This window comes from Vulpes vulpes, chromosome 4 (genome assembly GCF_048418805.1).
Source record: "Vulpes vulpes isolate BD-2025 chromosome 4, VulVul3, whole genome shotgun sequence".
NCBI classification, from domain to species: Eukaryota; Metazoa; Chordata; class Mammalia; order Carnivora; family Canidae; genus Vulpes; species Vulpes vulpes.
This window is the reverse complement of record NC_132783.1, coordinates 93,184,146-93,208,030: the sequence shown is the minus strand read 5'-3', so window position 1 is coordinate 93,208,030 and position 23,885 is coordinate 93,184,146. Positions and strand designations below refer to the sequence as shown.

Sequence of the window (23,885 nt, the reverse complement as noted above, 5' to 3'; positions counted from 1 at the left end):
CTGGCCACCTCCTGGGCCGTGGAGGGACGCTCCTTGGCCACCGCCTGCCAGGCCCCGGTGAGCACTGAGGACCCGGCCCGGACCAGCTGCAGGGAGCCGGGCGCTACCTACCCTCCTGGGAGTCCGGCCCCCCAGGCCTTCCCTCCGAGGCTCATCCGATACACCTGAGCCATCTCCCTCAGGGTCTCGGCCGAGTACAGGCCAATGGGGTTGTTGTACTGCACGGGCCTGCCCTGCCCTCTCGGTCCCGGGGCTCCCTCCGTGCCCGGGCCGCCCCTTGGGGGGCTCTGGGAGAAGGAGTGGCTGGGGCTGGGCCCGAGCTCCGGGGGGCCCGGGGGGCCGGGGCTGCGTGCCGTGGGGCTGCCGCTCGTGTCCCCAGCAGGGTCCTGGCCAGGGCAGCGCCGTAAGGGGAGAGAGGAGAGAGCAGTTAGAGGCCACAGCGTCCCAGCACCCCTGCACCCCTGCGCTCACCTGAAACAGGGGCGGCTGGCGAGCACCCTGCGCCCCCCAGCCTGCACCCCGTGTTCTTCATGCACCCTGTGCCCCACACCCCACATCCTGCACCCCACAGCCTATTCCCTGTACCCACACCTGTGCCCCACACCCCACATCCTGCACCCCACAGCCTGCACCCTGCACCCACACCTGCACCCCGTGCCCTGCGTCCTACACCCCGCGCCCCTCAGCCACTGCGCAGAGCTCAGGAGGGCACAGGCCGACACCAGACACCTGGAAGGGAAGGGCTTTGTTGGCAGGCGGAGGGAGCCCTGCGTCCCTGGCCCTGAGGCTGACAAAGTGGGGGCCCCACCTGAAAAGTCAAGCCCTCCTACAGGGCTGGGCGGAAAGGGGCGCAGATCTCAGGAAGTTGGGGAGCCCCTTCTATCCTCTCTCTGCCCCCCTTCCCCTGAGTGGCAGCTCCTGTGGCCCAGCCCCACCTCCTGCCCCGCCCCCCCCACCCCACACTGAGATGCCCCCCCACCGCCCCCCGCTGGCAGGTGCAAGGGGGGGAGACTAGGGAATGACCTTTGGCTCACAGCCCACCTCTGCAACTTCTCCCTAGCAGCCCTCTGCCCCTTTGCCCAACCTGTCACACACCCCAAGCCCGTCAGCCTCTTCCTGTCCCCTGCCCCCCCTGCCTATCCCCCCCACCCACTGGACAGACAGGGGGCAGTATGGGGTGGTGCAGGGAGGGGTGAGGCGAGTGCCCCCGCTTTGGGTCAAGGCCTTCTGCCCACGGGCTGAGCTGCTTACAGGGACCCGGGAGCATGGCAGGTGTGCTGGGGAGGTGTGTCCCCCTGCACCTGCTGCCTGGCTACCACCCGCACCTCCAGTGGGGCTGACGGGTGGTCAGTAGGGAGGGAAAGTGGGAACCGCAGTGAGACCCGAAGTCAAAGGATAAACCCTGAGGCCCAGCGGGCCCCTCCCTGCCCGGGGTGGCCTCCGGCTTTCACACCCCCTCCCAGCACCCTGTAGGCGAATGAGGGTCAGAGCCCTCCAGATACCTGCGCCCTTCGCCCCCCAGGCTGGCAGGTTGGTCCCTCTCCTAAAAACACCACGGCCTAGGCTGGGTTCCCAACAGCCCAGCCGTGAGGCCCCGGGGGGCGCGAGCGCCCAGGCAGGCAGCCCACACCCGGTATTTCACGGGGGCTGCCCCGCAGCATCAGCAGGGGCAGGGTAGGGCTGCGCCAAGCCAGGACCAGGCAGGCCGACTCGGCGCTGTACCCCAGGAAGCGCAGCCAACCTCAGCACCTACCTTCTGGTGGGGGATCACCGGCAGAGGGGAGTGGACCGGGGGCGCTGTTGTGGAGATGGGGATGGGGCGCTTCGACCTGGAGAAACCAGAAAGAGGGCCAAGTGAGGACACTTGCCAGGAGGACTAGGATCTCCTGCGGGGGCAGGGCTGGTGACAGGAGAGCATCAGAGAGCTGGGGAGCCAGGCCAGGGACCCCGAGGCCCGCTGTCTACCGCACGGACTGGGGTGACCCCAGGAAGGCCCCGGGCCTGGTCAGGATGGAGGAGGCATGGCCCTTGTGCACTCCGCACTCATGGCCTCTGTTAGGTCCCTGGGAGGCTGTCTGGGGCAGCGAGGAGGCAGGGAAGACCCCGGCTGCCAGGCCCGCCTGCCCACACGCTGGCAGCACTGTGACCACCCCCCACCCCCCGACCTCATCCATAAAGTGAGGCTCAGGCGTGGCAGGCATGGAAGGCCTGGTCTTCCTGTCCAGAGGCTGCCTCACCTCCCCGTGTGAGCCTGCAGCACGGGCCGGGCCCATGTGGCTGCTGCAGACACCCTGTCTTGGGCCCAATGCCCCCACCCCTCGACCCGTGCCCTGCAGAGCTCCACTCACTTCTGCAGCGTGAGACTCAGGTTGTAGCTGGCAGACTTGATCTTGTTCTGGGCTTCCAGGTGGGTCATGGTGTCTGTGTTGACTCCATCGATGGCCACCACGAGGTCACCCTGGCTGAGCTGGGACTGGGCGGCCTTGCTCCCCGGTGTGATCTGAGAGGATGGCAGATGGGGGGGCGGTAAGCCCACGAAGGGGGGCTGAGGATGGGCCAGTCGTTGGGGAAGAGTCCCCTGGGGTCATCCAGTAGAGGCCTGCCAGGTCCTCTTTCGTTCACCGTGGCCAGTGCCCGCTGCTCGCCACGTGTGACTCCCCCGCCCGGCACACCGCCACCCCTGTGCCTAGCGTCCTGTGTCGAGTTCGACCGCGAGACTAGCTCTGCCCAGGGGACAGGGGCGGGAGCAATGCCACCATCTGCAGGCCTGCCCCCAGCACCCGTCCTTACCACGCTGCGCTCCCTCTGCTTGTCGGCAGGCTGGGCACAGAGGGCCCAGAGGGGGACACTGAGCCACTAATGGAGGGACCCGAGCCCTATGGTCGCTGCCTGGAGGACGGATGATTAAGAAGCGCTGCATCAGATGTCACACGAGTGAGAAATGAGCTTCTGCTAGGCTAAGCCGTTGAGGCCTGGGAGCTTTGTGACACCAGGTCCCCTAACCTGCAGTCTGTACGGTAGCACTATGATGTCTGCACCCCCAAACACCCACGGGGCACTTTCTGGGCTCCGGGAGAGAGGGTATGCGTACAAGCGGACACTCAGCACCACCACAGACTCGATCGGGCTAGCAGGCAGGACATATGCACCGTCACAAAGCGTCCTGGTGCAGGTGCCTAGTGCCACCATGGCAGGTGGGGGAGCTGGGGAACCCCGCCTGGGGAAACCAGGTCCCCAGGGGCAGGCGGCAGGGCTCAGGGCTCTGGGGCTGGCTCTGTACTTCCAGAAGGCGTGGGGACCATGTCCCAAATCCCTGCCAGCTAATGACATCACCGCGTGTTAGAGTCCGAGGGTCCCCCACCGTGTGATCACTCAGAACACTGTAGATGCGGCACCCCGAGAATACACGCACGTCAGGAAGGCCGCACTCCAGGGACATCACCTAGAATGTCATGGTGGCTCAGACCCTCTCCTGATGACGTCACGCACAAGGCCAGACCCTGCAAGCCTGGCCCCTGGTAGCGGCGGGCTGAATGCGGTGGTAGCCGCCCCCCTCCTCGGTGACGTCACTCGAAGCGCAAAATTCTGGAGGGCCTGGGTGATGTCACCTACAATGACTTGACGGCTGACCCCTAGTGACGTGATGGATGAAGCTCTGCTTCTAAAGGCGTCTCCTGGAATGCCACAGAGACTGGCCTTACCCCGCACCCCACATTGTGTCACCGCACAAAGTACCAGGCAAGCCCTACCCCCTACCGTAACACGCAGAATGACCTTATGACGCGACACCCAGGACATCACGGGGAGGCCCCCCTGGGACACCGCGGGGAATGCCGGCCAGGCCTCTGGGAGGCTGTAACTGGAGGACGGCCCTTGGCTCTTCGTGCCAGCACGCCCACCGGCCAGCTTCCTGGCTTCCCAGTCACCTTCCTGTCTACCCCAGGGACAAGGCTGGCTTCTCGAGCTGGCGGGAGCCATTTTCTGGCGCTGGCCCGAGGGACCATCCTAGGAGTCCGAGGAGGACTCAGGGGAAGTCCCCTACCCTGGGCGCCAGGCCTGGGTGAGCCTCTGGCCGGCCTCCTGCCCCGCCTCCCTGTGGGACCTTCCCCAAGCAGGGCCACCGCGTCACCAGCCTCCAGTCCCCGTGGGCTCTACAAGGCGGGCCACGAGCCGCGAGTGCTAACCCGGGGACAGCAGCAAGAGGGGGGGTCCTTGCGGTGGCAGCGCCCCGTTCGCCCCGGGCCCACGCTAACTTCACAAGCACTGGCCCCTTGTGCCCAGACAGCCCCCGCCCCCCCGGACCCGAATCTGCTGAGCGTGGTGGGGACAGCGAAGGCAGCACCCCTGGGCTCCGGGAAGCCAGGCCCAGCCCCCTCTCCTGCTCTTGCGGGCCCCTCCCAGGCTCGTGGCTGCGGGGCCTGCAAGACCCACAGGAGCCGGTTATTTCCTCTGATTTCAGGGCTTGAACAAAGGGTAGAAACAGAGAAAAACAAAACACTTCCTGGCCGAGAGGGGACTCCTGAGGGCAAGCTGCCTGCCCAGAAAATCGCCTTTCCCGAATGTCAGACCCGTGTGATACCCGACGTCGGACTATCCACATCCTCAAGCAGAGAAAACCCGGAGAGAATCCTACGGAGGGCCTGCACACGCCTCGGCGGGCGTCTACACCAACAGGATGGGTGTCTACTGTGGCGTGGTGGGTGTCTACCCTGGCATGGCAGTGGGTGTCTACCCCAGTGTGCGGCATCGTCTGCCCACCTCTCGCTGTGTCCCCCACCTTAGTCTACACGCATTGCCCAGAAATGGCAGATACCAGCTTGCTTCCTCAGGTGAGCTGTACAGCGCCTCTGCTGCCCTAGCAGGACACCCTAGGGGGGGTCCCACTGGACTCCCCCCACCGGGGTCACTCCCCAGGCCCCCCCACCGGGGTCACCCCCCGGGGCCCCCTACACGAGGGTCATCCTCTCAGGGCCCCCCGACCGGGGTCACCCCACCAGGCTCCCCACACCAGGGTCATCCTCTCAGGGCCACCCTACCGGGGTCACCCCCAGCTGCTTCTCACCATGTCCAGAGCAGTAAGGCGCCCCGAGGTGGGCCACCCCAGACCCCAGACAGAGTGGAGGCTGCCAGGGGTGGAGCATGTTGGGGGAGCACAGATGACCGTCGGAGCAAGGACACCAGGGTGGCGTCCAGGAGCTGCTGGGCCCGATGAGCTGGGGCCACGTGGGCCTGTCCTTGTCCCCCGCCCCCAGCGGCCCGCGACATCAGCCTCCTTAGGAACCAGCGCACCACACCTTCCCACCAGGCCACTGCCTCCCCCTTGCCCACTGCCCGGTCCTCGGGTGTAGGCTGGGCAATCCCCATTCCCGGGGTCCCAGAGGGCTCCTGCCTGCCCCGGCGCCCTCCTCCTGCACCTGTGGCTGCTCGTCAGGGCTCGGCTGGCCCGGGCAGGGTAAGGGTGCCGGGGGCACTGCTGGGGCTCCAGGAGCACAGTCCGGTCTCAAGCCCCTTGGGACAGGCTCTCGGTGTTTGGGGGGCCAGGCCTGCCAGCAGGTCAAGGAGCCCTTCCTCCTCGCGGGGCCATGGTCGAAGGCACCTGAGAGGGGACCCAGGGCTAGTCGGGGTCAGGGTCAGGGCGCAGCCATGGCCCCCGATACCGTGGGCACCTGGTGCGAAGGCAGTAGAGCCGGGCCATGGGCCGGAACCAGACCTGAGAGTACAGGGCGGCCTGCACAGCCCGCGTGAGGACAGCGGCAGCGCCCTCCTCCCACGAGGGCCGGGAGGGTTACATTTTTAAATGTGTTGCTCTGGAAGGAGGTGCAGAGCCGAGAAGGTTTCCGGGGGGCTCCTGACGGGGGAGGTGCGGGCGCTGGCTGTGCCCCGGCCCCTGGAGGGTGCCCGGCTGGAGGCTGGGAAGCTGCATCCCTGGCTCTGCGGGGAAACAAGATCTGGAGCTGGCGGGGGGCCCCTTCCTACTGGCCGGGCCCAAGCCAGCCTGCTGTCCCCAGAGGGGCCCGAGCATCAGCCGGAGGGGAGGGTGCTGCCCAGGGTCCTAGGGAAGCAGGGCACTGGCCGGGCCCAGCTGCCAGGGGCCTCTGTTTCCCCAGGTCCCCGCAGCAGAGTGGGTGACGGGGCCCTCGACCATTCCCAGCCGTCACGCTCCGTGCTCAGAACCACAGGCCTCACTGCCCCTCTGAGTGTGCGGCGTCGGTGGGGCAGGGCCCAGGTGGCATGGGGAGGTAGCAGGTGCCGTGGGCTGCGCAGTTTCCAGCTTCTCCTCCGCACCCGCCCACGTCGACCACCCCAGCACACTTGCCACAGAGCCCTAAGCGCATTCGGCTTCGTGTGATTAAGTTACCATCCCCTGTGCTCTGCTCCCTTCCCATCTGGCCTCCCCGGGGGCCTTGCTCCATCCCTCATGCTTTCACCGGAACCTTCTGTCTCTGATAAAGAAGCCAGGGTCGTGTCTAGGCTCCAGAAGCCCCTCCTTGCACAGAGGATTTCTGTGGCAGAGAGAACATCTTCTGTGATGCCATGTTGCGGGTCTGTGTCGTTGGCCCCAGCCCGTGGAGGGAACAACACGAGGAGTGGACCCACGTGTAAACTGTGGACCCTGGGTGATACTTGTGTGCCAGTGTAGGTTTAGGATTTATAATAAACATGTCACTCTTGATAATGAGGGGAGGGAGGCTGTGCACGTGTGGGGCGGGGGGCATCTGGGAACTCTGTACCTTCCACTCAATCTAGCTGGGAACCTAAAACTGCTCTTGAAAAACTAAGTCTGGGATGCTCGGGGGGCTCAGCGGTTGAGCGTCTGCTTTTGGCTCAGGGCGTGACCCCGGGACCTGGAATCGAGTCCTGCGTCGGGTTCCCTGCATGGAGCCTGCTTCTCCCTCTGCCTGTGTCTCTGCCTCTCTCTCTCTCTCTCAGGAATAAATAAATAAAATCTTAAAAAAAAAAAAAAAAAAAACCACTAAGTCTTAAAAAAAAAAAGAAAAAAGGTCCTCCCTGCCTTAGCTCCTCCCACTGGCTCTTGTGGTCTCGTTTCTTCCCCCTGCTGGCTTCTCCGAGGACAAGGATGAGCAGCAGGCCCCGCTCCCCGCTGCCTCCCACCCTTCTAGCGCCCAGCCCCACCGCTTCACACATTCCAGTGACCTCCCTGTGCCCCAACCCAGGGACACGGGTCCCCTCTCCTGCTGGCCACACCGTTCCCTGGCCTCCGAGCCTGTCTCCCCGGATCCCGCAGTGCCGTGTCCTGGTGCCAGTAGAAGGCTCCCATGGGCCCATCACTCCCAGTGGGCCCCAGTCAGCCCCAGGGGGGGCAACCCCTTCGTGCCTCGTGGGCTGCTTCCTGGCTCCAAGGAGGCGCCGACGCTGTGTGCAAGCCGGCCTTGCTCAGCGCTGCCGTCCCCCCGCGGCTTTAGCTCAGGAGCCCCGGGGCTGCCCCAGATGGGCCGGTCCTGTGTCCTGTGTCCTGTGTCCTGGCCATGGCCGGGAGGGTGCGCTCCTCAGGGCCTGGCCGCCTCCGCCACCGCCTCCGGAGCCCTCACAGGGTGCGCAGCGGCTCCGCACTCCCGAAGGAGGCAGGCCGGGCTGGGGCCTGGCAGGGACCTCCACGACGCGTCCCCGGCCGCGGCCCCTGTTGGGTTAGCCTCCCCACTCGCGGCCGGGGAAGGGCCCTGCCAGCCTCCCGGCAGCCTCCGGAGGCTTGCCTGACCTTCAGCGCGGCTATAAACAGCTCAGCCTGTCAACACCATGAGGCGCTGCCCGAGAAACCGCGCTATGGCCTCAAAATTCCAGGAATGGCCGGCACAGTTAACCCGGAATAGTCCCGGCCTGCCCCGGGGGCCCTCCGTCCTCTGAATCCCCACGCCCCCCGCAGCTAGGAGATCTGACACAGACTGGAACAGAGAGGCGCGAAGGAGCAGAGGCCTCTGGGCTGGTGCCCCGGGGAGCCTGCAAGGCCCGAAGGATGAGGCCGTAGGGCCAGGGCCTTGGAGCAGGGAGCCGACCCCCGCCCCGGGGGGCTCCCCAGGCTCAGCCCACAGCTCCCCAGCCTCGCTGCCGCCCTGCCACAGGGGGAACCAGGAGGAACGACAGGTGCCCGCGGCTGCCCTGGTGGTGCTGGACGCACTGCCACGTGCACGTCCCCGCGTCACAGAGGCCATGACAAGGTTGGGCAGGAAAACCCTCTTTTCTCAGGCGACACTGGGAGCAGAGGACCAGGGTGTGCCTCTTCTCCTGGCCAGGGGAGGCTGGCCTCTGCAGCCGCTCCTTGGGCCCCCCACCCCCACCCCTGGAGAGCTGGCTGGGGCTGGGGGGCGGTGAGCGGAGCTCATGTTGCAGGCCCAGCCGCACCTGTCTGGGATAAATAAAGGCATTTCCCCTCCGCCCTCCCATTCTGCCTCCTGCGCCCCTTCTCTGCGGGTCCTCAGCCTGGGGGTGGGCAGACCGCCCAGGGCTCTCCCGCTGATCCCTCGCCCAAGGGCGGAGGGCGGGCCAGGGACGAGGGGTGACTGAGGTCATGGAGCGCCTGAGTCTGGGTGAGCAGGCGCCCACCTCTCCCAGGACGCGCCCGGCCAGCCCCCGCGGCCCCGCCTCGCCCCCCCCCCACCCCCGGCAGATGCCACCCGCGCCCTGCCGCAAAGCCTCCAACGGCCCGGGCAGCCACTGCGGGAGAAGCCCCCCACCCAGCAGGACACGCCGCAGCCCAGCAGGACAGGGGCCCAGCGGCCGGGGCTTCGGGGATCGGGGCCCCCAGGGAACCGGGGTGCCCAGCACAGCTGGCCCGTGGCCCTGACGACGGGGGTGCCCCTGAAGGAAGCCACCGGGCCCTGCACCTCCGCCTGCCGCCCCCCGGAGCCACGGCTCCTGCTTATAAAAGCCCTCAGGCGTGGGCTCTGTGCCGTCCCAGCGTGGCTTTCCCTGCGGTGGGGACAGTCTTCCTGCCGTCTAACTTAAGGCCTCCCTGCTGCAGTACAAGCCCGGGCGGCCGAGGCCAGGTGGCACATAGATCCCGGGTGAGGTCATGGGCTATCCTGGTGCCACTGAGCCCGGAGGCTGGTTGCCACCCACTGGGGCAGGGGCACCAGCGTGAGGCCTTGAGGACTGTGGAGCTGGGGGACACATGGCTCGGGCCCAGGCCTGGGGGGCTGTGGACCCATGACAGGGAGGGGGACAGCTCCCGGGCTGCTGGGGCACCATGTGGGGCCCTGGGGGCCGGCCACTTGCACAGGGCTCAGATGCCCACGCAGCACATCAGCAGGCGGGGGTGCCAGGCCCTGGGTGTCCTTGGGGCTGCATGCTGTGGTCCCCAGGGTGGAGGGCCTGCAGCCCAACCTCCAGTGGGTGATGAGCATGGCCCCTCTCTGAGCTGGAGCCAAGCCAGTGCCACCCCCCCACCCCGGGGAGCATGGCCTCTCTAGCTGTTACAGCAGCCCTGAGGGGGCTCCTCCTTCTTGGGATCCCCCCGAGGGCCACTGCTCCTGCACCGCCTCCTCTGCCGAGCCCTCCAGACCTCCCGCGGCTGCCCACCTGCCCGCCCCCACCCCGAGGCCCACGGCAAGTCTCTGTTGTCCTGGCCCATCCGTCCCCGCCCAGTGACAGCCTGGAGCTTCAGCCCACGCCCTGGACCCCACAGCAGCAGGGACCCCATGAGGCAGGGCTGGTCTCCACCCGCCCACACCTCACATCCCACCCTGAGCCCCGGGGTCTTCACCCCAGCTCTGCCAGACTTGCTGGGGGCTGCTCAATGAGGGTGACCAGAGTGCCCGCCGCGCTCTGGATGCTGGTGTAGGTCCTGGGGACCTGGCAGCGCTTGAGACCCGGAAAGCTTGGTCCCAAGCACATCGGGCTTCTCGCCTCTCTGGACCTGAATGTCTCTGGCCGGGCCAAACACGGACTGAGCTGTGATGCCCCAGCAGGCTGTTTCCTGACCACAGACGCCACAGAACTCATGCATGGGCCGTTCCCCCCGGGTGGGCAAGTGGAACGAGACGTCAGACAGGCAGTCAGGGCGGCTGAATGGGTGGGGGCTCGGCCAGGGGAGGAAGGAAGCTGCTGGAGGTCCCCAGCAGGCCCCGGAGGGCTGCAGGGTGCTGAGGTGACATGGTCACCCAGGTCCCATGGCAGCGTGGGGGCTGGGGCACAGTTACTGTCCAGCGCAGGCCCGGGCCCCGACAGCGGGCAGCCAAAGTCATCAGTCTACCTGTGTCCACCTGCGCTCTCCGTGCTAGGAGTGCTCTGGCCAGAAAGCAGCTGCCCAGGTCCCCCGAGACGCTCCAGGCTTGGGGGCACCCTGGGCCCACCCTTCCTGGGGAGGCCTTAGGCTGGCACTACACCTGGCCACCTGCTGCCCATGCAGCAAGGGTGGCATTGCCTTCTTGGCTCAAAACACCCACCACCTGCCCGTCTTCCGCACCCACGACGGGCTGGCGGGCTCAGGTAGACCACAGCCATGGCCGAGACCAGGGCCCGTGGCCGGCGTATCCCGTTGGAGCCCCAGACTGCCGATGGGCACGCATGGCTTTGCCGGAGCCTCCGGGAGGGTGGTGGAGGGATGGAGGGAGCCCACCGCCCCCTCTGGCTGTGCCCTGTCCCTGTGGGTGCCAGGCTGCGCAGGCGGCACACTCACCCGGGAGATAGTGAGCGGCATGTTGAAGTCCTTGCCCCCCTGGAGACGGAAGCCCCAGGGCCCGGGCCCGGTCAGGGTCACGCTGTACGACATGCTCGTGCTGACCACGGCGGCCTCTGCGGGTGAGACAGGAGGGGAGTGAGGGCCCGCGGCGCCCAGCTCCCGCCTGCAGCGCGCCCCACCCCGACCCAGCCTTGCCTGCTCCGTCCCTCAGTCTGGCGGCTGCGTGGAGCTCCCGAGACGCTCCTAAGAATAGCTGGGAACGAATGCCCTGGACACTGATATCTGCCCTCTGCTGCGCCCATAAATGGGCTGTAACCCTACACTCCGCCGCCCGCCGCCTCCCACCGTGACTCACCAGCTAATATTGCCCCTGGGGAGGGGAGTCCGGCACCCAGCACCCCCCGGGGGCAGGACGGGGGGGGGGGGCCGGCCGCGCTGGCGATAACGCTGCCCCCGCCCTGGACAACCCAGATGTGTGTGCTCCCCGCTGCGCTCAGTCCCCGCCCCTCCACCCAGGGATGCGGCAGGCTCCCCGGATGGGGCTCCGACGCGGGCATCTGTCCATCCTCGCTGCCTGCGGAGCCCCCCGAGGGTGCGGCATTTTCCCAGGACTGCCCGGGACCAGGCTGCGCCTCCAGCTGCTCTGGACAGAGTCTGCCCGGGAGGCCGGCGCCCGGCCCAGGGTCGTCCAGCTGTAAGAGTGACGGCGATGGTAACGGGAGCTCTGGGCTTGGCCCCGGGAGCCCGAGGGGCCACCCCACCTCCCTGCGCCACCCGGGCTCAGGGAGGTGACGTGATGTTTCCAAGGTCACACAGGGAGCACTCCCAGGCCACCTGGAGCACCTGAGTGCTGCTCGTTCCTTCTGCTCTCATGCTGGGTAGTGAGAGCCCTGCAGCCGTTGGCGGCTCCCGACGCCCACAGCAGGCACTGAGTGAAGGGTACAGGGGCCTGGCTCAGGGTCGGGAAGCGGGTTGGTGCCTGGCAGGCTCACACCCTCCAGACCCCCCAGGGGCCCGGAGGTTATTCATGGCTCTTCTGTCTCATTTGTGCTCTGGAAAACTTGACAGCAGCATGGAAAGCTCCAGCTGCCAAGGTCGCATGCCAGGTCCCCGTGCCCTTTGCACTGGAATGGCAGGGGGGCAGGGAGGAGGAGAGGAGATGCCATTTGCTCAGCTGCTGGGACGCGGGGCCAGCAGGCATAAGGACGGGGAAGTGCGTGCGGCGTGTCAGCCCGTAACCCAGAGACAGTGTGTTCTGGGCAGGGTGGGTCCCGGGCCCACAGGTCTCTAGCCAGGGAGGCCTTTGGGCCAAGATCCCTCCAGAAGCCCTTCCTCAGAAGAGACCTCAGGCCCTGTGAGGCCTGGAGATAGTTCAAGCCTTCCTGGCTCTAGGCTGGGGAAACTGAGGCTCACTGAAGGGGAAGGTGACTGGACTGGCTGCTCCGCGGCCCTGAGGACCCAGCGCATGGACTGCAGGCCTGGCAGGGGCCCCACACCACAGGGGCACCTGTAATCTGTTGAAGTCCACAAAGATACTGAGTGCAAGGAGCAAAGAGCAACGTGTACCCCTTGCCCACTGTGCCACCTCGCCTGCTGTGTGTCCCATAGCCCGACCTCCTACCCCAGTCACATCTGGCCCAGAAAGCCTGGCGGGGGCCAGCACCCCACACCCCCCTGCCCCAGGCCATCCCCTGCCCCAGCCCCAGCCCCATCCCATCCACCCCCACCTGCAGTTTTACCCCCTTTCCTGGGAGGGGCTGTTCCTGCCAAGCTGGAGAGGACCCAGCAACCAGTCAGACTAGGGTGGGGAAAGGATGGAACCCGAGCTGCCCCCACAGAGGGAGGGGAAGCGGGAGGTGGGGAACCGAGGGCGGCCTGTAGGCTCTTTCTGAGTCTTTGGTCAGGGTTAGGAGCCTCTGGGGATGGAGCAGGAAGGATGCTCTTAAAGGAGAAGGCCAGCCTCCCTCCATCTGCCTCCCCTGGGAGGCCAGAAGCCAGCCCAGCCAGAGAGCAGCTGGTCCCCACTGCAGGCACAAACTGCTTCCTGCTAACAGCAGCTCCTGGGGCAGTGGGGACGGCTGGTGGGCAGGGGGGACGGTTCCTGGGCAGTGGGGACGGTTCCTGGGGCAATGGGGATGGCTCCTGGGGCAGTGGGAATGGCTCCTGGGCAGTGGGGATGGCTCCTGGGCAGTGGGGATGGCTGCTGGGGTAGTGGGGACAGCTCCTGGACAGTGGGGATGGCTCCTGGGGCAGTGGGGATGGTTCCTGGGGCAGTGGGGATGGCTCCTGGGGCTGTGGAGATGGCTCCTGGGCAGTGGGGGCGGCTGATGGGGCAGTGGGGACGGCTCCTGGGGAGTGGGGATGGCTCCTAGGGCAGTGGAGACGGCTCCTGGGGCAGTGGGGACGGCTGGTGGGGAGTGGGGACATGGGAGCCTGCTGTGTCCCTCCTCCCTCTGCCCCTCGCAGGTTGAGATGGAGGCCTCAGGAGTGAGATCTGTGGGGCGGGGGACAGAGAAAGAGGCGGCCCAGGGAGGCAGAGGCCAGGCCTGGGTCTCTCCCCGTCCGGGCACCACAGACGGAGACCATGCTCGTTGGGGAGAATTTGTCTGCTCTTTATTTCCCTCCGCCGCTGGAGCCGTGCCCCCGGGGCGACTTGGACAATGGATTGGAGGCAAAGCGCAGGCGGGAGTGTGCACACTTGTGCGTGGTGTGGGTGCAGAGGCTCTTGTGTAGGGGAGCATGGGCCACGGGGGTGAGTGGAGGGGCAGCTCGGCTGCAGGCTTGTCCCCGTCACTGAAACGCCCAGCCCGGGTGCAAAGGCGGGTCCCACGCCGCCGTTGCCGTCATCACCACCTGGACAATCACAGCACACGGCGTCTGAGGACGGGTGGACAGCTCAGGGCGCAGGAGGGCCGGTGCTCCCACGCTTGGGGCTGAGCCAGGGGAACAGGCTGGGGAGACGAGAGGTGGGTGCAGAGCACCCGCAGGCAGGGGTCGTGTGGTGCGGGCCGTGGATCCAGCATGGCCTGGGGGACGAGCCACTTGCAATGCCTGCGGGCTCATGGGGTCACCCTGGGTCTGGGGACAGGGGGGAGCCAATGGGCGCCCTCCCTGCTGGGGTCCAGGCTGGGGAGCCGCCCCTTGGTTGGCAGACGGCACATGTGTTCAGTCCAAGGAGCACCCCCTCCCCCGCAGCCGTGTCCCCGTAACCCTCCCCGGACAGGGTCACCGAGTGGTGGAGGGGGGCTGCTTGGAGGGGGCAGGCTGTGCCCTGCCATCTCCGACACACCACATGGCCGGATGGCCCAGGTCACCCACAGGACAGGACGTCTCCCAGGCTCTCAGGCTCCTGCAGTCAGTGGGGGGACCCCGGCTCGCCTCCCCCCCACTCCCGCCTCCCCTTTCCCTGCAGCCTTCAGGGTGTCCCACATGCCCCAGCTCCCGCAGGCTTCTCTCCATCTGCTCCCAGCCCCCGCAGGGAGGCCCCGGGCCCCTCAAGGCTGCCCCAGCCATCCCAGGGCCTCCGTGGAGTCCTTCCAGGGTCCCCTGTGCCCAGGCTCGCGGCTGGACGCGAGCTCCACACCTGATCCAGCCGCCCCCTCCCCCAGTTCCCGGCACCTCCAACCTTCTCTCCCTCACCTGTGTCCCCAGCGCCCGCTCCCAGAGTCCCTCTGGCTGCTCCCGGGCACACAGCAACCCTGTGTCCCAGGACACAGCTGGCCTCCCAGGCCCCGCCGCGTTCGCACAGCCTAGACCGCGCACCATGACCCCCCCAGGCAGCCTGGAATCTTTGCTTCACCCCCACCTTCGCTGGGGAGCCCTCGGGGACTGGCCTCTTCTTTCAGCACCCTGTGTGCTGATACCTCGATGGCAGTGCTTATCGCATGTGTTAGGTGACTGCTGTCATGCTGTCCCTCCTGCCCCGTGCCCCGACCCCGCCAGGACTCCCCGCAGGCCAGGCCCGGTGCCTTTCATCACTGCCGCCCGCCCTGCCCCAGCCCAGGGGGCACGCGTCTCTGTCCTCTGCCCAGTGCCGGGTTCAGGCTGGGGACTTGGTCCTCCCTGGGGCTGGAGCTTCAAGGGAGTGGCCAGGCGTCCCCCTCCCCGGGACCCCCAGGGACCAGCCTGGGGACACTTGCGGCAGGACGTGTGTGGGGCCCCTGGGGAGAGCCCAGGAGCTGGGGTCCTGGGCGGGTGCCCGCGGAGGGGCGGGTGGGGAGCTGTGCGCTGGGGGTGGCCTCGGGCCTATGCACACGGCATTTGCAGCGTTCCAGAATATGGCCTTCTCTAATCGCCATCGACATTCCGTTCCATAGGCACTTGGGCTGACAGCTGGCCTTCTTTTAATAGCCACAAGTATTCTGGGTGACATCCTAATCTCAGGGCACTCAGAGCAAGCACACACACGGCTGGCGGCACCCGCCCCAGGTATGTGCTGCCTCCAGCCACACACAGAGAGGTACACGCCACCCACGCTGGGTCACTCGCACCTCAGACGTGGTGGGGCACACGCAGTCCTGGCCCCTGGGACACAGGGACGGAAACACGCGCCGGGCACAGGGTCACACTCCCTTACACACGTGCTGGACAGCTACCACCACGGGCTCCATGTGTGCAGAGTCAGGGTCACACAATCACACCGACACTCAGGGGCCATCACAGAGCACACCCGGGCCTGCTGGGGGCCTCTTGGACTCACAGAGACGCCCCGTGCCTCCCTCTCACCTCCTGCCCCGTACCCCAAGCAGGCAAGGGAAATCTGGGTGGGGAGGGAGGGACACCCAGAGAGCACTGGCCTGCCCAGGAGAACCACTCCCTTTCCCGGGCCTCCCCTGGGTGACCAGCCCCCCGTCCCCACCCCTTTACGGATGGGCAGGGGCCAGGCCCAATCACCTTCCCAGGCGTCTCCACCGCCTGTCCCCGGGGCCTGAGAGGGGCCTTGGCCTCCGCGTCCTCCAGGCCCTGAGTGCAGAGGAAGCGCCCGCCTGCTGGCTGGGCAGCCCCCCACACAGCTGCTGCCTCCGTGTCCATCCAGCCCTGGGGAGGGTGGAGAGTCCCTGTGAGGTGCTCCTGCCCCCTCCCGGGCCAAGCCTGCCCACCCTGCACACAGGACCTCCCTGAAGCGAGTGAGGCCCATGACGGCGGAGGCTTGTAGTCAGCACATCCTCGCGTACGATGCGCCCATGTGCACGCGTGTGCATGTGTCTGTGAGCACGTGTGTGTCTGTGAGTGCATGTGCGTGTCTGTGTGCATGTGTCCCTGGACACATGTGTCTCTGTGTGTACACGTGTGTGCATGTGTGCGTGTGTGTCTGTGCACGTGTGTGAGCACAGGTGCACATGTGTGGGTGGGTGTCTGTGCATGTGTGCACATGTGTCCCTGAGTGTGTGCCCATGTGCAGGCCTGTGTGCATGTGTGCACATGTGCATGTGTGTCTGTGAGCGCATGTGCACACGTGTGGGTGTGCATGTGTGCACGTGTGCGCTTAGGCTCGTGCCCCATGTGCCTGTGGAGGCGTGTGGGATGGCTCCATGTCTGTGAGGGTCTAGGCCTCTGTTGACAGACAACATGCACCCCTTGCTGCTGTCTGCTGCGTGCACAGGGGAAGGGGTCCCGACAGCTGCCCCCGAGGCCCCTTGAGCCAGGCCCGGGAGGGAAGCAGTGGGGGGAGGTCGCAGGAGGCTCTGGGGGCCGCCCTGGCCCCCCGGTTACGGAGACGGAGGAGCCCCACTGAGGCTGGGTAGGGAGCACGGAGGGCTCCCCTGGGGCCCTGGGCCGGGCAGGCTGGCAGCTCCCAGGGCTCACGAGCACTATGCGGTCAGCACCCCCTCACTTGTGCCCTGGCCCGTCATGCACGGACAGACGACTGTTGTCCCTTTCAGAGAAGGACCCGGAGGCCCAGCACGGGTGAGTGACCTGCGCAAACTCGCGCGGTAAGGAGGCGGTAGGCGGAGGCTTGAAGCCGGTCCCCTGACTTCAGGGCTGGGACGCCTTCCACTGCATGCTCTGGGGTCCCCACGGCCCCCTGGGGAGGGCATTAATGCTGAGAACAGGGGCCCCGAGCCAGCTCCTGCCTGTCTCTGGGAGGCCCCCCCGAGGGCTCTGGGCCCCCGAGGTCCTGCCGGCACGGAAGGCAGGTGCCATGGTGGGTGGGTGGGTCCTGGCCCCGCTACTGGGTGACCTCGGGCCCACCCCCTGCTGGCAGGGCGGAGGCCGGGGGGTGCGAGGGGCGGCCGTGCCCGGCTCTTCCTGCCAGCGTCCCAGGGTCCTGAGGTTAGAGTCCCAGAGGCAGCCCTGCCCCGGGCCTGAGGCTGGCGGCCGAGGGGAGGAGGCGCGGTGCCAGGCTCCGGAGGCCATCGCAACCTTACCACCTCGCTCTCGGAGCCCAGGGACGCCTGGCGCCTGCGTCCGGAGATCCAGCTGAGGTCCGAGGCCTGGCTGCTCAGGGTGGAGCGATGGGTGGAGCGGTAGCTGGTGTAGGGACCCGTGCGCTGGCCCGACACACCCAGCAGCACCCCCAGGCAGGGCAGGTGCTGGGCAATGGCCATTCTGCAGGGGCAGGACATCTGGTTAGGGGGATGGACAGGCGGACACCAGGACACGATGGCGGATGGACAGACTGATATGGGGCTAATGGGGTGGACGGGATGGGGAAATGCGGTGGCCCAGACATGGGTCATGAGGACAGACAGACTGGCAGGCTCATAGCTGGGGAGGGACACACAGACCCTGGGGCCACGGGCACGGAGGGAGCGCCTTTGGGTGGCGGGTTGGGCAGGGGCTTGGTGTCAGTGCCCAGGTGGTTGGGCCAAGCCGTCTCCCACAGTGAGGACCAGGGACAGTCCCAGCAGCCTCCGGGGCTGCAGCCGGCCCCAGACGGGCAGCGCATTGCTGACACCTCCAGGCAAACGGGAGCACCGACAGGCCTCTGGGGAGAGCGGGCAGGGCTGGGCTCCCGTCAGCCAGCAGAGCCCCCCACCCCAGGCCAGGCAGGGGGCTCCAGGGTACTGCTGCCTCGGGCCTTCGCTCTGTGGGGTACCACTGCCGAGCGGCCATCCTGGCTGGCCTGGATCATCCATCCAGGCAGGACTGGGCCCTCGTGTCACCCCAACCACCCCCCGGGAAACGGGAGCAGCAGAGGGGGGCACATCCGCTCCAGACCCCGCCCCGCATCACGGCTACGTGCTCAACAGGAGACCCGGAGGATGGCCTCGGCCCCGTGCACTCCTTCAGGCCCTCCACACCGGGGCGCACCTGTACTTGGGGTGCGTGATGGCATAAATGATGGGGTTGTGGATGGCGGAGGCCTTGGCAATGACGGCTGGCACGGAGTTCATGTAGGGCGTCAGGACGTGCGCGTACCTAGGACGGAGGTGCTGTGGTCCCCTGCTGGCTGGCCCTCCCCGGCCCTCTGCAGCCCCCTGCCCTCTCAGGGGCCTTCTTCCTCTGGGCCAGGCCCTGAGGGGTGTGGCCTGGCCTGGCCCAAAGTCCTTGGCCCACGAGAGGGACTGCTCTGACACGGGGCGAGTGGGGCCCTGGGGGGCGTTAAGGCAGGGTCGCCAGAGGACGGTGGGCCAGGCTGCGGGGTCTCCCAGGGCTGTGAACCCTGCCCACCCCCGGGGCCTCAGTGCTGAGACCCCTGCCCTTCCACTCTCTCAGACTGACTCCCCAGGCTCCCAGGGCCCAGGCCCTTCCTGCACAGGCAAGTGTCGCACCCAACCCCCCCCAGGTGGGTAACTCGGCCCGCGTCACAGCCGAAGCTGGCCGGTGTCCATGCCGCTGCAGCCATCGCAGTCTGCACCTTCCGGCCATGCAGGACCCGCGGCGGGAGGCCTGCAGCCCGGGGGAGGAGGGAACAGGGCTCGGGGACATCACGTGCTCCCATGGATGTGGCAGGTGTGGGAGCCCTCGGGGCCTCAGGCCCAATCCAGCGGGGCCCACAGAGAGACGGAAGAGGCGTGAGGCCCATGCGGCAGGGAGGCTGGCTGGGCTCCCGCTTGGGCCCTGCCATCCCCCCGCACCCCCACCCGCCCCAGCCCCTGCGCACGCTCACCCAGCGAAAGCAGTCAGAGCCACGGTGGAGTAGGGAGCCCAGGAGAGCACAAAGAGTAGGATGACCAGCAGCTCCATCTTGGCCATCTTCCACTCTCTCTGTAGCCGCTGCCGCTGTCGGGGGGACCTGGCCCCGCCCTCGCAGGCCCTGAAGGTCTGGAGAGCCCTGGGGGGAGCCTGAGTCTGACCCGCCCTGTGGCCGTGAGCCGCCCTCCTTCGGGGCTTGCGGGGTGGTGGCCCGGGGAGCCCAGGCACCCCAAGGCTCCCCATCACGGCCCTGCAGCAGCCTCCCCGGGTCCCCCCATGGGCCTCCCCATCAAGCCTAAAGGCCCCGCCCCAGAAGCCCCCCCAATTCTCCAGGCTCCTCCCCCCAAGCGCATGTGCTCCTCTTGCCATGGCCTCGGAGCCCGGAATGTGGGGAGGGTGTCCTGGGAACCTTGGGCAGCGTAGCCCCCCCTTCCCCGCGCCCCGCGGCCGCCCTTACTGGCCTGTCTCCCGGATGGCCCTGAAGATGAACACGTAGCAGTAGACGATGACCAGCAGCGGCAGGAAGAACACGAAGCAGAAGAGCAGCATGGTGTAGGCACGGACCGACGGCGTGAAGCTCATGTAGTCCCAGGAACAGGAGGTCAGCAGCCCCTCGGGGACGTAGGCGCCTGGGGTAGCAGCAGGTGCTCAGCCAGGGGCCGCAGGCTTCGGGCTGCATCTGCCTGGGAGCCCTGGACGCTCGTCCCAGGGCCCGCCCTCGGGAGCTCCATGGGAGCCCGGGCGCCTGGAGGAGAGCTTCCCGCCCGCCGCAGCCTGTTTCCCCCAGCTTGGAGCAGAGCCCTCACCAGAGCCCCCAGCGTTTGCCCAGGGTTTTGATCCTGCCACTGAAAGGTGGGAGCCTAACTGCTACCTCTCCCCGCTGCGGGAGCCTCACACCCCGACACCTGCCCCGCTGACGCTGTGGCTCCTATTAGATGCACCTGTGCCTTCCCACCAAAACTGGGGGCGGGAGCCCGGTTGTCCTCTGATTGCTGATGGTGTGAACTCAGTTTCCCCTACTGCAGTCATATCCCCTCAGCGTCCACCTGCCTTGAGGCTCAGGTGCTCCCTCGGGCGTGCGGGCCAGCCCGTCTGCCCACTGGCCCCCTGAAAGCCCTTCCCAGCGTATTGTCCTCTCCCGGGGCCCTGCGCACTCACTCCAGCCGAAGAAGGGCGGCAGACTCCAGGCCAGGGCATAGAGCCAGACGCCCAGCAGCACGAGCGCCGCCCGCCTCTTGGACACCACCCCGACGGCGGCCAGGGGGTGCGTGATGACCAGGTAGCGGTCCAGAGCGATGGCCGTCAGGGTGATCATAGAGGTAATGCCGAACAGAGCCCCGCAGAAGGCATAGAACTCGCAGCCTGTGGGCATGCTCCCTGACCTCAGAGGGTGGCAGGAGCTGGGAGCTGCCCCGGGAGGGAGGGCTGGGGATGGCACAAGTTCTCCAGCAGCTCTCCGCGTGTGGCCCAGAAGCTGCGCCTCCCCTCTGGTGGGCCACCTGGTGTCCTGAGGCCTCCCGCGGCGGGGTGTCCCCTGCCACAACCCTCCCCCTCCCTCCAGCCGGGGGGTCCTTGGCCATCTACCTGCCTCCCCAAAGAGCCACCGCTTATGGAGGCTGCTGGCAAAGAAGACAGGCGCCTGGGTGAAGGACATGAAGAAGTCGCTGACGGCGAGGTTGATGATGAACATGTTGGAGGGTGTCCTGAGGCCTCTGGTCCTGTGAGGGCGAGGAGCAGAATCAGGAGGTGCGTGCGCCGGGGAGCTTCCCCAGGTTACACGCGCACGCACACGTGTGTCCCTGCTCCGGCCCTCCGGCCCCCTCTGCAGGACCCACATCCCCTTCTCAGGCACACCCCTCGTTCTTGGAACCCTCCAGGCTAATTCTCGCCGGGGGCTCCCCCTCCTGCGTGCTCAGCATTCCCCGAGCTCCTCACACCTCCGTCCTGCCCAGGCGCCCCTCTTCTAGAATCTCTGCACTGTTTGTTCTCAGGGACGGCCCAGGGCGCAGAGGCCGGCGCTTGCACAAACGCCTCCCCCACACCTGCCGTCACCGCCTTTGCTTCTATCCCTCCCTCTTTCCTAGAAGGGAGCACTGGGGCCCCCGCTTGTCCAGACAACAAATCCTACAAGCGGCATGGCCAGGACTCTAGTCATTTGATGGGCCCCGCAGACGTGGACTTGCACAATCCTACATCGACTCCGTGAAGCGGATCCCGCCGCATCTTGCAGACAGGAAAATGGACCTGCAGAGGATAAGTGACTTGCCCAAAGTCAGTTCGGCTAGTAGGTAGCAGGGTCAGGGGGTCCCTTTGTCACCTGCCTGTCAGCCATTCAGCCCGAGAAGGGGGGCGGCTGGGGAAGGGAGCTGGGGTGGTGGCCGGGGGGCTTGGGGATGCAAGGGCTGCCTGCCGACGCCGAGGGAGGATGCCCATGGGGGCAGGTGGCCTGGAGGTGAGCTGAGAGCAGGGTGCAGGGAGCAGAAGCGTGTGGGCCCTAGGGACCCTCGTCCTACCCAGAGGGTGTGCCTGGAGCCCAGCTGGCATTGCCACTCACGCTGCCCTGGACCACTCCTGGCCCCTTCCCTAAGCTAGAAGACAGAGGCCCGTCCTGAGAGCTCCGAGGGCTTGGCCGTGCCGTCCCCTCTGCGGCTCAGCAGTGTCCTGGTGGAGCTGGCCCCGCACGGCTGGCTGCCCTCGGTGCCCACGCCCGCCCCACCCACCAGGCACCTGCAGAATGTATAGATGACCATCAGGTTGCCCAGCATCCCTGTGAGCCCCACCAGCAGGATCACGGTGCCCAGGACGTAGTGGGCGTGGTCTGGGACATCCACCGTTGGGAAGGGGGCCCAGGCCGCAGCCCGGGCCCTGGCTGCCTGCGGAGACACAGACCCCAGCTCGTCACCTCATCCCGCCATCTCCAGACAACTGACGAGGAACCGTTGGGGAGACCGAGGCTCAGCGTGGCACAGCCGCTTGCCCGCCATGCCCGGAGGTGGCTGAGCCCAGGTGGAAATGCAGGGCCCTCCCCGGTGAAGCCCGAGCACACCTGCAGCACGGCTCAGAGGGGACGCTGAGGGCTGCCGGCCACTCGGTCCACCACCCCTGGTGCAGACCCCGGGGCTTCCAGGGTCAGCTGCGGAGGCTGCACAGACACACGGACACATGTCAGACAAGCAAGGCCACGGCCGGGGTGAGACTATGGCTCCCTGGGGGGGGTGGGGAGCCATGCCCGGGTGCTGCCCCTACCCCCGTACGGCCCTGCCCCAGGCCCTCCAAGTGGTTAGGAGCGGTGCTCCCGGCCCTGTGGACCCCGGGGGGGGGCGCTCTCCTATGGAGCTGACCCCCAGCCTCAAGGAAGGGCTTGGACCCCCATGACGGGGTAGTGCTAACCTGGACACCTGGCAGGAGGCACAGGACAAGAATTCCCCTTATAATAGGACGCTTAGGGGCACCCGGGGGGCTCAGCGGTTTAGTGCTGCTTTCGGGCCCAGGGCGTGACCCCGGGGTCCCGGGATCGAGTCCCGTGTCGGGCTCCCTGCAGGGAGCCTGCTGCTCCCTCTGCCTCTCTCTCTCTGTGTCTCATAAATAAATAAATAAATAAATAAATAAATAAATAAATAAAATCTTTTAAAAAGAAAAGGAAGCTTAGGGGACCCTTTGCTGGCAGAGGCGCGGCTCTTGATCTTGGGCAGGGTGAAGGTCTGAGCCCCACGTTGGGTGCAGAGAGTACGTAAATAAAAACATAAACTTGGCCCCTTGGGTGGCTCGGTGGGTTAAGCATCCAGTGCTTGGTGTTGGCTCAGGTCATGATCTCGGGGTCATGAGGTCAAGCCTCGCATCGGGCTTTATGCTCTGCAGGGGTTCTTAGGGTTCTCTCTCCCTCTTCCCCTACCCCCCCATATATAAATAGATCTTAAATAAATAAATAGACGTAAAAAAGAAAAAAGAAAGCCTGGGTCCCCCAGGGTCCCGCAGGGAGGTCATGACCCTGTGAGGCCAACACAAGCAGCTTTAAGGAACCCTCAGGCTGGCTCCTTTCCTAGGAAGGAGGGCAATTGGGTCCCTGCCTTGCTCCCCGCAGCTACAGAGCCTTCCCCCACCTCCAGGATGCAGGCCGGCGTCCCGGGGCCTCGGGGCCCCCTCAGCCTCCCCAGTTAACAGGGGGTTGGCGGGCTGTGACCCTGGGGCCCCGGCCAGACCATGGAGGCGGCACAAGGCACCCAACAGGGGACCCAGAGGCCCCTCCTCTCTGGAAGGCCCCTTGGGGTTTCAACCACCCTCAGAAAAGACCGGGTGCAGGTATGGGCTGTTCCTCCAGTCCTTTAGGGCCGGCTTTTCTGTTCCTCGGATGCTTTCCGTGGGGAAGGACATTGCCCGCACGCCCTCTCTTGGCCTCTTTGTGTAGGACAGGCTCCACAGGTCCCGTCACAGGCCCAAGGACCCCGCAGGGGCTCGGGCCTTTCCTGCCCCCCCCCCCCATCAGAGCCCCTGTGTGTCCCCAGCGGGGAGGCCGGGCTGGGGAGGCTCTGGGCACGCCCACCTGGCCCGGGCTTACCGTGGGACCCGTGGGCAGTGCCTGGTCCAGGCCGACGGTGCTGCGCGGGGAGCCGTGCCACCTGCCAGGCGACGCTGCGGTGGCCACGCAGCCGGGCTCCTGGGCACTGGGCCCCAAAGGGGGGTTCATCCTGGGGGTGGTCCCTTCTGGAGCCCAGGAGAAGCCAAGGGCCCGGGAGCTCAGAGCATCAGCTGTGCCCACCCGCCTGCCGCCTGCCCTCTGCCGTGTGCAGCCGGCCCGGAGCTCTCCCCACTGACGCCGCTGCGCCCAGTGAAGCACGACGGATGAGTCACGGCAGCTGCGGGGTCGGCCCGGCCTTTAAGGAGGGCGCCAGGCGTGCACGTGCCCGGTGGCTCAGCGCCGCGGGCTCCCGGGTGTCTGTGCGCAAGGCCTGAGGACAGCGGCGTGCACGTGTGAAAGTGCGTGCGTGTATCAGGGGAGACGGCCCTGCTTGGGCCCGAGCTCATCTGAGCTGTGTGTCCTGCTCTCAGCCTCCCGCCAGCCAGGGCCACTCGCCCTCCGCCCGGCGCCCATGGCAGACGCAGAGTGAGGACCGTGGGATATCACGGCAGAGGGCTGAGATCAGGTCACGAGGCCCTTGTTTGCTTGTTGCCT

The 23,885-nt window shown here is 66.9% G+C and overlaps 2 protein-coding genes across 6 annotated transcripts in view; both read right to left on the bottom strand.

The window, feature by feature from the left end:
• LDB3 (LIM domain binding 3) overlaps nt 1-10,905 on the bottom strand; it is a 56,267-nt gene extending 45,362 nt beyond the window's left edge. For 2 of the 3 annotated variants that reach the window (XM_072756418.1, XM_026005835.2), the window contains exons 1-3: nt 10,634-10,749; nt 2,349-2,500; nt 1,754-1,829 (exon numbers count right to left, since the gene is read on the bottom strand). In XM_072756418.1, coding sequence (XP_072612519.1) covers nt 1,754-1,829; nt 2,349-2,500; nt 10,634-10,726 — 321 coding nt within the window. In that variant the 5' untranslated portion in view covers nt 10,727-10,749. Of the gene's footprint in view, nt 1-1,753; nt 1,830-2,348; nt 2,501-10,633; nt 10,750-10,831 lie in introns of those variants that run through there. The other variant, XM_072756419.1, reaches the window with a different exon arrangement.
• Nucleotides 10,906-13,227: 2,322 nt separating this feature from the next.
• On the bottom strand, nt 13,228-23,837 carry OPN4 (opsin 4). Of its 3 annotated transcripts, XM_026010199.2 has the most exons (10): nt 23,271-23,837; nt 21,443-21,588; nt 20,300-20,433; nt 19,874-20,077; nt 19,173-19,344; nt 18,690-18,854; nt 17,891-17,998; nt 17,005-17,185; nt 15,530-15,673; nt 13,228-13,489 (listed from the first exon to the last, which is right to left on the bottom strand). In XM_026010199.2, the coding sequence occupies exons 1-10, from the start codon at nt 23,397-23,399 to the stop codon at nt 13,427-13,429; spliced, it is 1,446 nt and encodes a 481-aa protein (XP_025865984.2). In that variant the 5' UTR covers nt 23,400-23,837; the 3' UTR covers nt 13,228-13,426. The 3 variants fall into 3 exon arrangements, with proteins under 3 accessions (XP_025865984.2, XP_072612517.1, XP_072612518.1); XM_072756416.1 differs by having other exon boundaries at nt 19,874-20,433; nt 23,271-23,557; XM_072756417.1 differs by lacking the exons at nt 21,443-21,588; nt 23,271-23,837 and having other exon boundaries at nt 19,874-20,631.
• Nucleotides 23,838-23,885: the final 48 nt, after the last annotated feature.

Excerpts from the sequence above, each read along its gene's own strand:
- OPN4 (XM_072756416.1), bottom strand. The coding sequence starts at position 23,399 with ATGAACCCCCCTTTGGGGCCCAGTGCCCAGGAGCCCGGCTGCGTGGCC. Across the intron at positions 19,345-19,873 it reads GCCGCCCTTCTTCGGCTGGA|GCGCCTACGTCCCCGAGGGG; the intron begins GTGAGTGCGCAG and ends CTGCTACCCCAG. Across the intron at positions 13,490-15,529 it reads CGGTGGAGACGCCTGGGAAG|GTGGTGATGACGGCAACGGC; the intron begins GTGATTGGGCCT and ends GTGATTGTCCAG.